General features: G+C 33.8%; 1 protein-coding gene across 1 annotated transcript in view; it reads right to left on the reverse strand.

The window, feature by feature from the left end:
• SEMA3A (semaphorin 3A) overlaps positions 1 to 12,681 on the reverse strand; it is a 252,291-nt gene that overhangs the window by 185,065 nt on the left and 54,545 nt on the right. The window contains exons 2-3 of the mRNA XM_082472478.1: positions 7,626 to 7,783; positions 3,121 to 3,183 (exon numbers count right to left, since the gene is read on the reverse strand). Coding sequence (XP_082328604.1) covers positions 3,121 to 3,183; positions 7,626 to 7,783 — 221 coding nt within the window. The remainder of the gene's footprint in view (positions 1 to 3,120; positions 3,184 to 7,625; positions 7,784 to 12,681) is intronic.

Below are 12,681 nucleotides of genomic sequence, written 5' to 3' on the forward strand. Positions count from 1 at the left end.
TTTAATTTAGTTCTATCAAACACATAAGTATTTTCAGTAAGCCTGAAAAATACAAGAAAGTTGCTTTTCTTAGCGAGGAAACCTCTGAGGTCATGATTAAGGTTATTCATAGGGCACTGTGGGGATCTTGACTTTATTGCAGCTGCTGAAATAACTGTGTTTGGGCTATCACCAGAATCCCTCAGTGTTCAGTACTGATAGCGGAGCAGGAGTGGGAGAGGAGGGGAGGGAAGGGAAGGGGAGGGGAGGGGAGGGGAGTGGAGGGAAGGGAAGGGGAGGGGAGAGGAGGGAAGGGAAGGGGAGGGGAGGGGAGAGGAGGGAAGGGAAGGGGAGGGGAGAGGAGGGAAGGGAAGGGGAGGGGAGGGGAGAGGAGGGAAGGGAAGGGGAGGGGAGGGGAGAGGAGGGAAGGGGAGGGAAGGGGAGGGGAGGGGAGAGGAGGGAAGGGGAGGGGAGGGGAGGGGAGGGGAGGGGAGAGGAGGGAAGGGGAGGGGAGGGGAGGGGAGGGGAGGGGAGAGGAGGGAAGGGGAGGGAAGGGGAGGGGAGGGGAGAGGAGGGAAGGGGAGGGGAGGGGAGAGGAGGGGAGGGGAGGGGAGAGGAGGGGAGGGGAGGGGAGAGGAGGGGAGGGGAGGGGAGAGGAGGCAAGATGAGAGGCATAGAAGATAAGGGAAATGTACTGAGGTGAATTTTGGAAACCACAAACACAAAAGAGTATCTGCTATCTTAGCAACTGAAATGTGCTCAGTACTTGGCTCAGTGTTTTTTATAAAATCCAGATAAGTTGTCAGATAAGTATGGTTATTATCTTCAGTGTTCAGATGGAATTGAATTCAGAACAGTTCCACACTACAGTGGTCATGTTCATTAGAGAGGACCAAACAAATTTCATTAATGATGTTTTCACTTAGAAATTGTCTAAGCAACTCTGTTACATATACTAATAGTTAATTTTGTATCATGCATTACAGTCTATGTAATAATTTCATTTGTCTTACAAGAATGTCACGAGCTGGTTATTATTACATCCACACGCTTAAAAAGACCAGAATAGGTAAGGTATTTATTTGAATCTCTACTGCTTATTATCTGTGTGTTAATAGCTAAGTTCAAATCCATACATGCCACACAACACCAAAAACTTCAGCAGAGGCACAAAAATTTTGATCTTGACTTCTAGCATAGTACTCAAAATGTTCCAAAATTTTTGAATGAAACAATTCTGAATGAATATGCTGAATCATTGTATTTCTTAAGAAAACGGTGGTAATGATACCCACTTGACAAAATTATTGTTAAAACTACATATATAAAATACTATTTAAATTATCAAAGTACTTGGCACAGGATAGAATTCTCAGTAATTCTAAGTTTCCATGTCTTCACCTGTTATACTTTAACAGAAAGAGAAAAAAATCTGTTTTTAAAAGTCAAAGCTGTATACAGGTAAAACCTCCATTTCTCTCCATCCTTAGTTATTATCACACTGAAGTCTTTCAACATAATTTGTTAATGGTAAATATAGCATTTTGATGTTAATAAATTTTTGTGTATTCAGTCGTATTTCTTGCCTACATTTATGCAATATTACCTACTTCTAAATAATTTTCACAAAATCTATTGAACTTCTCTCTCACAACTGCAAAATATGTAATGTCCCATTTAATGGATAACATACTAAAACCCCCCAAAAGTTAAGGTACTTGCTCAAGTAAAATTAATGAGTCAGTGGGGAATCAACATAAAATTCTTGACTTCTTTGGACTCCTACTTCCTTTTTCTTTCTATTTACTCCTTTTCAATCATCCCAACCTATGTATTAACTTGGGGTAGTATGAAATTTGATAGGACAGAATTTTTTGTCCACTTTCACATAATCAGAAAAATGTTTACTGTACTATGGTTTAATGTGACTTGTAATCACTATATTTAAATTGAAATTTTTAAGGATGAATTTCCCATGTTTGCTGTTATGTATTAATCATGGATGGGAGATACCTGTGCTTTGTGCTCCATTATCTGCCTTCACCTGTAGCCAACACTGCTACCAGATTGAGACATTCTTTTCCATGAACTCCGATTTCACTTCTAAATCCTTCTAAACATATACATCATCTTAGGCAGCTGCTACCAATCAATCAGATTGTCCCTTGAGAATACCTATATGTCTATATACATACATACAAGTTGATTTATGTCTTTATGCACATAGAATAAATTTCTTCTAAATGCTAATATAGAGACAAAACTTTTAAACTTATTTCCTTGTGTTTTGGATCCAAAAGTATCTGGTAAGACATAAAATAATACAAATTATATTTAAAATCCTGAATTCATGTTAATTTATTGATTTAAATGATTATAACCGACTTTCATGATCTGTGCAGATCCTTGGCTATACTTCAAACCAGCGGCCCACTTAATTTTACTGACAAAGTTTACCTCAGGAAAAATGGCCTCTACCTACTAACAGTGGTAAAACCATTGTAGGGACTGCTTACCATTCACTCATCTTTTGTCCGTAGTACCCAGGACAATGTCTGTTGCATAGTCATTTCTCAATCCATATTTATTTAAGGAATGAGTGCATGAAATGTGAGAAAGAAGGAGGGAAGGGAAGAGAGAAGTTCTAAGGGAGGAAGGAGAAAAAAGAAGAAATGTAAGAAGGAAAGAGGAAGAAAGAAAAAGAAAGAAAAGGAATAGAATGAAATGGAAAGAAGGAGGGGAATTTAATCATGATGACTCAGAAGAAGAAAAATTTCAATTCATTCAAAAGGAACTCAAGAGGAATTAACGTGAAAACAAATCTGCACAAATAAGTTGACTTATTCAGTATAAGTATATATGCTAAAAATGCACTTTGTTAATTACCTTTTGTGTATATAAATCATCAAAAGGAACACATTTTTGCTTTATTCAGGTGTATGGTCATTTTCTACCCACTTGCTTTACATAAGATTTTCAATACTTTACATAAAAATGTCAATATTCAAAATCAAATATCATTAATTTGTTTCTAAGTCCAGAAGCAAAGAATGGTGTTTAATATAACACTGAACAAAAATTATGATAGAGTAATAAATTCCTTATGCAATTACTAAAATAACTTAGTAGATTGATACTTACCAGGATATCTTTTCCAGCCCACTTGCATTCATCCCTTCTGGTGTAAGACACTGGCCACACAATCTAAGGGCAGAGAAGAAACATTATTTTCTGCCAATTAAGTTTTCTAAGAGACCCAACGTTATAGTCTGTTAGAACAAGTGGAGCAACTGAGATAAAGAAAGTTCCATAAAGCATTATGTGGTAGGAACCTCTTAGTTTAGACTTTGCAGTGGCAACAGTTAATTGGCATGAACTTAACATCTTCCACTCTCTGTCTACCCATTAGGCTTTGCTGTATAAATGAAAGCTGAGCAACACAGAAATTTATGTAGTCAGTAGATTTAAGCAGTGTGCAATGGAAAGAATTGTAAGGCAGGTTGGGAAAGGGAGATCATCTTGAGACCACGTGAGAATCTAGTGAAGAGAGATAGAAATAAGCATAGAATGTGGCTTGCAGTCTTCTAAATGAATTGGTCTTTATAATAAAATAGTGATTTTGAAATTTTAACATCAGGTGCTCTGGATCCATTTCTGTAATTCAAATCTCAGCATGACATGCTAGAATGAGCAACTGATAGGGTTAGAAAAACCCATTTTAGAAAGGAATTTTTTTTTTTTTTTTTTGGACAGGGAAAATAGGTAAGAGTAGCACTACATAATTTCAGGAGATAAAGGAGGAAATGAAGAAGCAAATAGATAGCTCTAAAAAAAAAAAAAATCACCTTCCCCACTGTAGGCAAAACTCAGACTGTGTAATAACTGTATTTTCATCCCTGATATTTGGTCTTCATCTTTCCAAAGGTTCCTGTATTGTTTGAATACAGTGACAGTGGTAGATAAATCAAGTGACAGTGGTAGATAAATCAAGGCATGACTCATGGCTTAGAGGATTGTAGATGCATTTCCCTCAGTAATATTAATTCAAATACCCTCATCTAAATTTTAATATAAAATTTTCCAGTCCCCTGAGCAATTCCCATGACTCCTATCTGTACTGGGGTAGAGCAATTTTAATTTTTTTTTATTCATCTTTCTTTTCTGGTAACATTAGTTAATTTCAGGAAAAAAAAAAAAAGTCATATGTAAAAGAAAAATCCAGAGATGATGGCAGTTAATCATCCATGTCTGCTAGAAAGCTTTTAGTCTCAAAATGACTGATTATCATTCATTTGGGAACCTCTAGATAATTCAGTATAAATGGTCATAAACTTGGGCAAAGGCTGTGATAGTCAATCTAGGGAATTAAAAAGCAAAATATAACACATTTATAAACAAGAATTTAGGACATATTGAAATAACCTATGATGACATGGCAAGTGCATTTCAGGTCCATGTCACAATAAAAAGCCCTAAAAATTTTTGGACATGTATTTATTTTTACCATTTGAAGCTCTTAATTTATGTATTCTTTTCCTTTTCAGGTACTTTTCTTTTCATGTGTATCTGTGTATGTAAAGTAAAACATACACAGGAGGAGGATCAAATATAAATTTTCTCTGGGACACAAAAATAATATATAGAAGAGCTAAGATTTATTGACTGTCATATTCAGCTTTCCAGCTAGATTGTGAAAAATCACAGATTATTAAAACAGATAACTTTTTAAATTGAAAAGGGCAGGTTGTTTTCTCGTAGTCTCCTAGCTCTTGATTATCACAATTGACACAACATGGGCCTCATTTTGCGATTTCTCTCTTATGACATATATTAATAAAAAGTAATTTTGCTAATAGTCACACTAAATTCTCTCATATTTAGAGGGGTGTATACTCTCAACTTGTTAAAGATCAGGGTAAAAAAAAATTAGCTTAAAGATCTGGCATGAGTAAAATAAATTCTCGTGTAGAAAGTGCTCTTTTGGAAAGCAATTTAATAAGAATAACTATAAGTCAATGGAACAAATACATAAATTGTCCTGCCAATAGCATCTATTTCCATGAAGAATAATTCCTACCTTTTGGTTAGATTTGTTAACCTGTTGATATTTTTTCTTCTTGCTCAAAAACTTCTCAGTTAACAGTACCTAAATTTCTTACCCTAATATTCAGAGTGCTTCATGATCTATTTTAGACTTTCCCTTCTTTATGCTTCTATACATCTACCCATGGTAGCTCCTCTTACTCATTATCGAATAAGCATTTATGCCTTAAGGAGACTGAGCCCTTTACCAAGGCCAAGAATCTTTTCATGGTCCTTTCAAACCTGAGACTGTGTTTTTGTCTCTAACAGGGTGTGGCCTAGTATTTACCTTTATGCTCATACATCTTTAGTATTATCTTGTAAGTTCCTCAAGAATTACTGATGACATACCCTAGTGCCCCCTATAGAGTTTATCACAGTAGTAGATGCTTAGGAAAAAGTTGTTGAATAACATTACACATAGGGTAAAAAGAGCATTAATAGACAATATAGACAAAGAGATATAATCCTTAAGTAAATTGTATTTACCCTTATAAACAGTGTGATATAATTAAAATTAAATAATATGTCGAAACGAATGCTTTAAAATTTAGAAATATGTCTTCTATTATTAGAATAATGTTTTGAATCAAGAGCCTATAAGAAGAACACTATGACATTGGGCAAGTCACCTAACTTTTATTTAACCCATTATTTCAGTATATGTTTATTACAAGTGATGCATCCTGGTCATACAAATGTCTCTAGGATTTTTCTTACCTATAAAATAGTAGGTTGTTTATATGACAATTTAGTTCTTTTCAATTTTAGAGCCAATTGAATATATAAACCAAATTAAGAATATTTATTCAGAAAAAAATGTTGAATACATTAAACATATATTCTGAGGTGAGATGTGCTCAAATATTTTCTATTTATAGATACATAGATATATACATAGATACATAGATATAATAAGTATATACATATATTCATATATATGGATTTCATAAAATGATGAAAATTCTATAAACACTGAAAATTTGTACTGATATAACCTCCTGTTATTAAAATATGTAGTCTTCCTAATCATCTGACATTTTTCATTCATTTTATAAAGGATGATTGTCTTTCACTAAAACAACAAAAACTTGCTTACTTTTTGACCTTTACAAAAGATGCTAAGATAAATATTTTTATCATTTCAGAAAAAACAATAGATAACCAGTTTTCTTAGATAATAGGTAACCTTAGGGATATTGTTAATCTGAGGAGGCTTCAAAATCTAATATATTGAAAAATCAAAAAAGAAATATCCAAGGTGATTTTTAAATGTTATATCTTAATTCCAAAATATATCATTAAGGGCACTGCCATTTTATTTGACTATATGTTATGAATCAAATCTCTTAATATATAGTCAGAATTTTAATGTTTGGGTAATAGAAGAAAAGTAAAAGTCTTAGGTTTAGCGGTATACTCTATTAGAGATACGAACCAGCCCTGAAATTAAATCTTCACTTTATCCCAAAACAACATTCTCCAACCAGAAAAAAAGCTTTTTACAATTCTGTTACTTTTTAAAAATAACTGTCCAATATGTTACAGTTTATAAGAAGTTGAGGCACACGACTTTAAAACCCTGAGTGTTAAGCAGCAGCAAAACTAACATATATATATATATATATATATATATATATATATATACACACAATAAAGTGTATACACCCTAAAAAGCATGTTATATTACCACTCTTGGGAAAGCTGTTGCATAAAGATCTTTGTTCCTCAGAGAACTGACAGGAAATACCGACTGAAAAAAAATGCTTGACTTACAATACAGCATATAGACTCAGTAGCACAATTTCCACTAATCTGTCAACCCATGTTTATTTTCCAAACTGTATAGCTTATTAATTAAATAAGCCAGAAACACAATAAAGTATATTAAAAATACTGATAGAAGGCTAGTGTCTAAATGTCCATGTTTGCAAAAACCTGACACTGAAAACTGATCTTTGTGATCAGTGTTTGGCCAACTTTTTTGTTTAAAAGGCCAGATAGTGAATATTTTAGACTTTGTGATCCAGACGATTTCTATCACAATTACTCAGCTCTCCACTGTAGAATGAAAGCAGATATAGACAATATGTAAATGAATGAGAGTGCCTGTGTTCTAATAAACTTTCCAAACACAGGCGACATTCAGATGAGGCATGTGTATGATGACTGATGAACTCTGCATGTGCTGGCAATACAGAGAGATATGTAAATTATATATAAATATATATACCTAGTATATGAAATCAATTATGATATATTTCTATAATGCTTTGGGTATTTAATTTTATGCAGGAAAAATGATAAATCTGTGGAAGAATAAGCTAAAGTTAGTATTTCTTATAATGATCACTGAAAATACTACAGTTTCCTCCCTGATAATTTTGACGGTTTACTGCATCCATTGATTTGTGATAGTCAGATCAGTGCATTATTTTTACTTGTGTCTGAAAAGATAATTTAAACAATTTTTTTCAGTTGTCACACTGTTAAATAGCTAGAAAATTCTATATAACTTGAATTGTTTCGAAAGAATTATAGTACATATATTAGAATAAAGATACCTTTTGAAAATCCTTGATATTAACCAGGTTGAATGAAAATATGTGATCCTTTGCTCCAACATACAGCCTACTCCGTTCCTCATCCAAAAGGAAGGTATGATAACTGGAGCTGTTGGCCAAGCCAGTGAAAGTGATCACATTGTTGGATTCCAACATTTCTGCAAGGTAACAAAGCAAGACATTGGGTGTTAATGTGAGGTCCTAAATGAGCACAGACTATTGGTACATGGTAATGTGGCTACTGCCTGCTGTAGTTACCAATCAGAGGTTATTCTTTGTGGAACTAAAAAATATACAGGACTTCTTTACATTTCATTGAAGTGGGAGTTATACTCCCATTAGTTTGCTGATTTCATACTCAAGACCACACACTCCTACAGAAGAAAGGAGAGAAATAACTTGTCCAAACAATTGGGCTGGTGCAATCTCTGCAGGTAGTAATAGATTAGAATGGTCACTTTGTATACAAAATGTCTTTAACTTTACTAAGACTTGTTTAAGTGGTTTCATTTGCTCCAAGTCATTGCTAGAAGGATAAGCATAGGGGCCAACAGAGCAGAGGTAGTGCGGGGAAAACACTGTTTAACCTCCTAGGTTGTTTGAGGCCTCTTTTTATTTACGTCTTTTTGACCATTAAATCATTAACTCCACCATCTAAATACTTTGTAATATTTTGTAGCTGACATATATAATAGATAAACTGAGTTAGGCTTTTATAAAAACACTGAATTAAATTAATTTTACTATATGACCCCAATTTTTCAGTTTGCTATTGATTTCCAATTTGCTTTTGCTGTGAACAGGCAAATATTGAACTGTTTTAGACCTACACCATAAGTGAGAAAAACATCTTCAGATAGAAATAACAGTAAGTCCACCTTTGCACTAGAGAGTTAAGTGTTGATCATCACCAAAGAGGTTTTCTTTATCTGCTTCAATTGAAGCACAGAGTAGAACCTTTTCATCAGCCTCCATAAAATGTAGAATGTGCCTTCCAAGGAGAGGAAGACGAAATGGAAGACCTTTCTGCTTCAATGTCCCAGTCCTATCCCAAGACATTAGCCATTTGATAAGTTGCCTGCTTTATTTCTCTTATTGCCTTTTCCATCTTATCAAAAATATTATTTTAATAGAGAATAAAGTTCAAACTCCTTAAATTAGCCTTAAAGGTCAGATCAACACCATCTGCGTTTAGACCCCACCTCAGTACTCTTTCTCACGTCCACAACCCTCCAGGAAAACATTCTCTGTGGTCATCCACTTATTAGCCTTTCCTGCCATTGCTCCTGACACCTACAACTATATGCCACCTAGAGAAAACAGTATCACTCTTCCAAGCTAGTTCATATGCAATCCCTAAGAATTCTCATAGAATTAATTTCTTTGTAATATTTTGCGTGAATTACTCATAATCCGCATCACACTGTCAATTATTACAATCATTCCTATAAATGACTTATCTACCAGAATTAACATTCCCTCACGTAAGGAGATATATAGTTAATGGCTCATCATCCACAACTCACATGGTTTCTTTGCCATATTACCAGGTCATAAATATTAAATTGAATGCTTGCCTGTCTATCTATCTACCTACCTACCTATCCATCTTACACACAAAATTACAAGAATTAATTGTTAATTGTTAAAAGATGTTTTTCTAATTTCTTCATGAGAAACGGTAAAATACTGCGCTTGTCTTATCTTATCCTCTACCTCTGACAAAAAAAAAAAAAAGGAAGGAAGGAAGAATAGAAGGAAGGAGGAAAGGAAGAAATACATCAAGGGAGTTTCATTCACGCAAGTCATATCAGAAATAAATGAGAGCTGTTAAGTCTCCAGAGAGAAAGAACAGAGAATCCACCACATGATATCTGAATGTAAATGTCATTCCTCTCACGAAATGATTGTAAAGGATCAATGCTACAGAGAGTCAATGTAAGACTGATATTTCAGGCACTCTGAGCTGTGTGAGGATGCAAAGGGCTATTACCAGAGACCGGGGCTGTATCGCTGGATGTATTCATGCATTGACTGAATGGCTGTATAAAGAGATCTGTTTACCAAATAGACTAGATAACCTTCACTCTTCTTTCCAATTCTAAACTCTATAATTCTACCCTAATACCAGAGAGACTAAACTATAGGTAGCTAGGCAAACTAAAAAAATTTGAAAAGCCAGCTGAGTCTAAACCAAGAAAATTACATAGAGATAGTAATCATTGGGAGGGTCATTTAAGAGACACAAGGATTGATTTTAATTTGAAATGCATAGAAACCATGTATGAGAGCTCTAAGCATAACGTGGAAGAAGTTACAGGAAGACAACTACTACAGCCATAGAACACGGAGTCACAGTTATAGGTGAAAACACAAGCACCACCTCAGTACATACAAGGTGTGTAAACTAGCATGAGTTCCTTACACTACCTGGGTCTCGAGTTCTGGAAGATGGGGTTAATAATAAATCTCCCAAGAGTTATTATGAAGGTGAAATTAGATAATTCATAAAAAATTATTGCAATAGTTTGCATAGTAAACAGTTAAAGATTACCTGTTTGTATAAGTAGAGCTTAAATATTAATATGTTTGATCTTCTTGACTACAAGTAGGAAATTAGGGTCCAGATGGAGCTGAATGAAAAAAGTACTTTTCTACTATCTTACGAAGTGTGCTGACTTGTTAACATCAGTAATTTTGTATGGTGAAGGGATAAATAAGAAGAGCACTATGCTCCTTGATTTATATTAATATTAAATGTAATGCTCATATTAAGAACAGTATTCTTTTTTGTTTGCCAATTTCTGTATGCTGAACTTTAAATAGCAAAAATAATGACTTTCTATATCACAATTTTAAACAATGAAAATATTCATACAATTGAAAAATATGTTACAGCTTGAGTTCAGGGAGAATTATTGGTTCCTAGGTACTGACAACTTAGAGAAAGTCTTTAGTCATTTACGTGTGAAATCACTCTAGAAACAAACTACACTTTAAAAAATGTTACTGCTGGATCATTTCGTTAAACAAAAAGGCAATTTTTCCTGGAGTACAGGTTAGCAGCTGTTCTACATTCCTTTCAAATGTACTTAATTTTGCCTCATCATTCCTTTTGCTGCAATTTCTTTAGATGTTCCTCTGTATCAGGGACTTTACACATTGCTTTGTAACTGCGAGAGGATTCTTTTTGAGACCTTCTTGGCAGTGAGCCAGGGCAAATTCTGGATTGCTTAGATTATCTCACCACTTTTCAGGGTGAAAAAACCTAGGTTAAAATCAGAGATTTTTTTTCTCAAAGTCTAGATTTCACATTTTTAAATATTCTGTTTTCCTTTATGATTTTTAACTTAAATGTATGATTTTATTTTCCCTATATGTAGACATGTTCAGCTGCAACTGATATTAAATAACTTCAACTTTGACTTTACTCCTTTAGAGTCAAAGAATTTTAGGTGTTTCTTTTCAGCTTCTGTTATGTAACTCTTACCATTACACAAATTGGTATTGGAACTAAAATTAATATTCAGTAATATGAGATGTTTAATACTCCACTACTTCCTTACATCTTGCCTATGTTCACATTTAGTCAAACAACAACAAATGTTATTTTAGAAAAACCTAAATTTCTATAGAATCAGCTTGACTTTGGTGAATCCTAGTAGACTAAAGCATACAAAGGCACTAATTCTTTTTGGGTGCAATTCAGTTTTTCCCTTGTTGAGACATTACTTCAACCTCTACATGCCGTGTCAACCATAGAGAAAAGTAAATGTAGGACTGTAATCAAAAGTGTCATTTCAGACAAGCACTCTTAATGAACTATGTACTCTTAAATTTGAAAGATAATTAAGCATTTTGTTTATTCCAGATTCATCATATGATTTAGTGTTCCTATAATTTGCTTAATGACAAAATGAAAGATAAAGTGGTCACAAGGCCAAGCAAATAGTTTGTGTTCAATAAATGCTACCTATTATCATCATTATTATTATGACAGGCTATAAGACAATGCAGACAGTAAGCATAAGTGTATAGATGTTCTGGAAGGGAAAATCAATTCATATAATTTCAAGCAGCGTTGTTTTCAATTATAAATAGATTGCATTCTCTTGTGATGTAATACTAAAAAATCTTATGAATGTTATGAAGTTCAAGACACAAATAAAGTCCATTTGATAGATTTTTTAAATCTAGTATCATGCAGCAAAAGGAGAAAAGAAATTTTAATTGATCTGTTCTTTAATCAGAATATCCTATCAAATAATCATGGGAGAAGAACCGTGATTTTTTTCTAATGAGTCAATTGTCATTTTCATTATACTTATTTATTTATAAATTTTCAGATTTGCCTTTTCCCCCTGAATTCATCAGGATCGCTAATGTAGCTCTATTTGAATAAAAAAAAAGGAAAAGACACTGTTAGCAGTCACTATCAGTACGTTATTTAAGATACTGAAAAATTATTTTATAAGTTAATGCTCTTCTTGTATATTTAATATACGAAAAGAAAAAAGGTAACAAAATTTACATCAAAATCACATATGTAGATTCAGCTCTACATAAGAAAGTTGTATAGTTCCTGTGGTATCCTGATTATCTTTAGGATAAGCACAGATTTATACAGATGATTACATTACAATGATCAAATCAGATTTCAAAAAGGCAATAAAGTGAATACTGCTTTCTAGAATGCAAGACCGCCCAGAACTAGACTTTTTTATAGTTGGATAGAGAACTGCTGTACACTTGACCTCAAATCCAAACAACAGCCATCCTGTTCTCTATATTTCTGACTTCCATGACATTTCTATTTCTATTTCTCTCCTCCTTCTCCTTTCTCCCTCCCTTCAATACCCTCCCTTCTCTAAGTTTTATAGCATGAAAGGTAATAAGACCCCACCAGTTGCTGGACTCTAATGAATTGCCTGTATTCATTGATGGCTTTAGGCTTATGTCCTTTTTCCATGACTAGAACTTTGTCCTTATCATAGAACAAAGATCCTATTTAAAGTAGTCAAAGTTTGGGTCTATATGATATCAAAATATTTTGACT

The sequence above is a fragment of the Balaenoptera physalus genome (assembly GCF_965194825.1).
Source record: "Balaenoptera physalus genome assembly, chromosome: 8".
Classification (NCBI taxonomy): Eukaryota; Metazoa; Chordata; class Mammalia; order Artiodactyla; family Balaenopteridae; genus Balaenoptera; species Balaenoptera physalus.